This window comes from Fusarium mangiferae (assembly GCF_900044065.1).
Source record: "Fusarium mangiferae strain MRC7560 genome assembly, contig: FMAN_scaffold033, whole genome shotgun sequence".
Classification (NCBI taxonomy): domain Eukaryota; kingdom Fungi; phylum Ascomycota; class Sordariomycetes; order Hypocreales; family Nectriaceae; genus Fusarium; species Fusarium mangiferae.
Genome location: NW_024573953.1, coordinates 35,989 through 37,961, shown reverse-complemented (window position 1 = coordinate 37,961; position 1,973 = coordinate 35,989). Strand labels below are relative to the sequence as shown.

The window sequence follows — 1,973 nt, the reverse complement described above, 5'->3', positions numbered from 1 at the left end:
CTAAGGGCAATGACTTCCCATCGTGAAGCGGAATTGTTTGAACGAAGTGATACAAACACCAGATTGAGACGTGAGATGAGGCCTTACCGTGACGAGCCCGAGTCTAGGATGTATGRGGGAGGAAACGAAAGGCTGACCCGCGCTTTTGAGGAGCTCACGTTAGTGATACAAGAGCAGCAGAAAGAACAGGAAAGGCATCGTGAGATCCTTGAATCCGTGCTTCCCAGATTGATYAAGGATAAGTAGGTGTTGTAGCTCGGTAAACTGTTCAGCAGGGCTGGTCCCATAATGTATGCGTTTAACGTACTGCAAAGCCAGTCGCTTTTGAGACAGACTAGGGCCATCTTCGCATCGCGCCTCCAGATGGCATGAAAAATTGTAGATTCAAAGCTTTTCAAGTTTGTGGAAAGGATGTTTCTTATAGACGTGTGTTTGCTTGAATCCATCTTGGGCTCATACGGGATCCGGGTTGACTCAACCTGGCGGGGCGTTATCTGCGTCAGCAATTCAGTAGGACTTGAAGCCTCTCAAGCCTCGTTTACGAACAGAACCCTACAGCCACCATGTAGGCTGGATCATATCCTTGTTCTCGCTGCCTCGGTCTGCAGCAACCATCGACAGTGATTGGGTCAGATTGCACAGACTCCTCAAAAGTGAGACATAACAACAGACTGATGGATGTTACATCAACCATCAACAAAGCAAGGTGAGCGAGTTAGACTTGACCGAGGACACTCAGGTCGCCTTGTTGGCAATGTGTGGCTTTTACACATCAAGCCTAGCGATAATATCAATATTTCTTCACATACGTTTCAACGACGCTGACTTATGATGGTGCGCTAGAGACTTCTGTTGAGTCAACCTCCTGTCTGTATCTTACAAACCATTGGACCTCAGGTGTATTGCTTGATGATCACGCTCTCCAGATGTGAGTTCACATCGCTATATCCTCAGCTCATCGATTCCCACAGTCTTAGTAATAACAACTGTCATGAATATCTGATTGGCGTTGGGCAGAAACAAGTCCTGTACATCAGATCCTATTGCGGCAGTGTTTGGCACTCTTCGATGAGGCTCTCCACGCGGTGCTGCATTGGCATGAAATCGCGGATATCATAGCTTGTTGGCACGCGTTGGTTATGGCCACAACCAAGGACGCGAACAGATTTCGTATCATACGGACGCGTCTAATCTTCACAGGACACGTCAGCGTGTCAAAGATCACCCAACCGCGCAAGGATCTGGGTTGTTGACCGTACATATCGAAGCATCGCAGGTCCACTCGACATATCTAGGCTCGATCTGATAACCATGGAAAGATAACTAGAAACGACATTTCTAGTATCTAGATGAATCTGTTCCACGCGGTTGGAAATAGGTGATCGTGATGACTTGAATACTGGGTGTAGTACAAGCGATTCGGCTGACCTTTATAGGGGTTCCTCGTGTGAATAGGCTGGCTGGCTTGTCCCGGTCCGGTCTCTCAAGCGCATTCCTAAAAGCAGATTACTGCTGCAAATCGTCCCGATGACTGTAACCATGATAATACGGGCCACATGTTTACTCACAGCGAGGATATCGGAAATGATGGATAGGAACAGGACAGAAATGATCTTGACAGCACAGATGTAACTGAACATTTGACTCTAAATAAGCCTGAGAGCTACTTCTCTACATTGGGTTTTTTTATGACAAGTTACTTGCGATCCAGTTTTTGTCTCTTGAGCAATATATGAACTTGTGGAGGGAAGATCAGGTAAAGCAGGTCACAGTTCGGCCGAACAATGGATCCGCGAGACCGGATCATTACCGTAGCGCTCACTTCTTCTACCGATTTGTTTTCGAGGTAGAGATGAGTTATTAGAAAGAGGCAGTTGTGACGAATATGTCTGGAGAAAGTAAACGGGTTCAAATGTGAGGCTGTGATTTAGCTCCAGTAGCTCACGGTTAGTATCAGCTTCCGTTTTCCGTTT

General features: G+C 46.8%; 1 protein-coding gene across 1 annotated transcript; it reads right to left on the bottom strand.

Moving 5' to 3' along the window:
• Positions 1-1,040: 1,040 nt before the first annotated feature.
• On the bottom strand, positions 1,041-1,289 carry FMAN_15443 (uncharacterized protein; the record flags this gene model as incomplete). Its single annotated transcript, XM_041826168.1, has 2 exons — positions 1,041-1,187; positions 1,260-1,289. 2 exons carry the CDS (start codon positions 1,287-1,289, stop codon positions 1,041-1,043), a joined length of 177 nt encoding a protein of 58 aa, XP_041691503.1.
• Between the last annotated feature and the right edge of the window lie 684 nt (positions 1,290-1,973).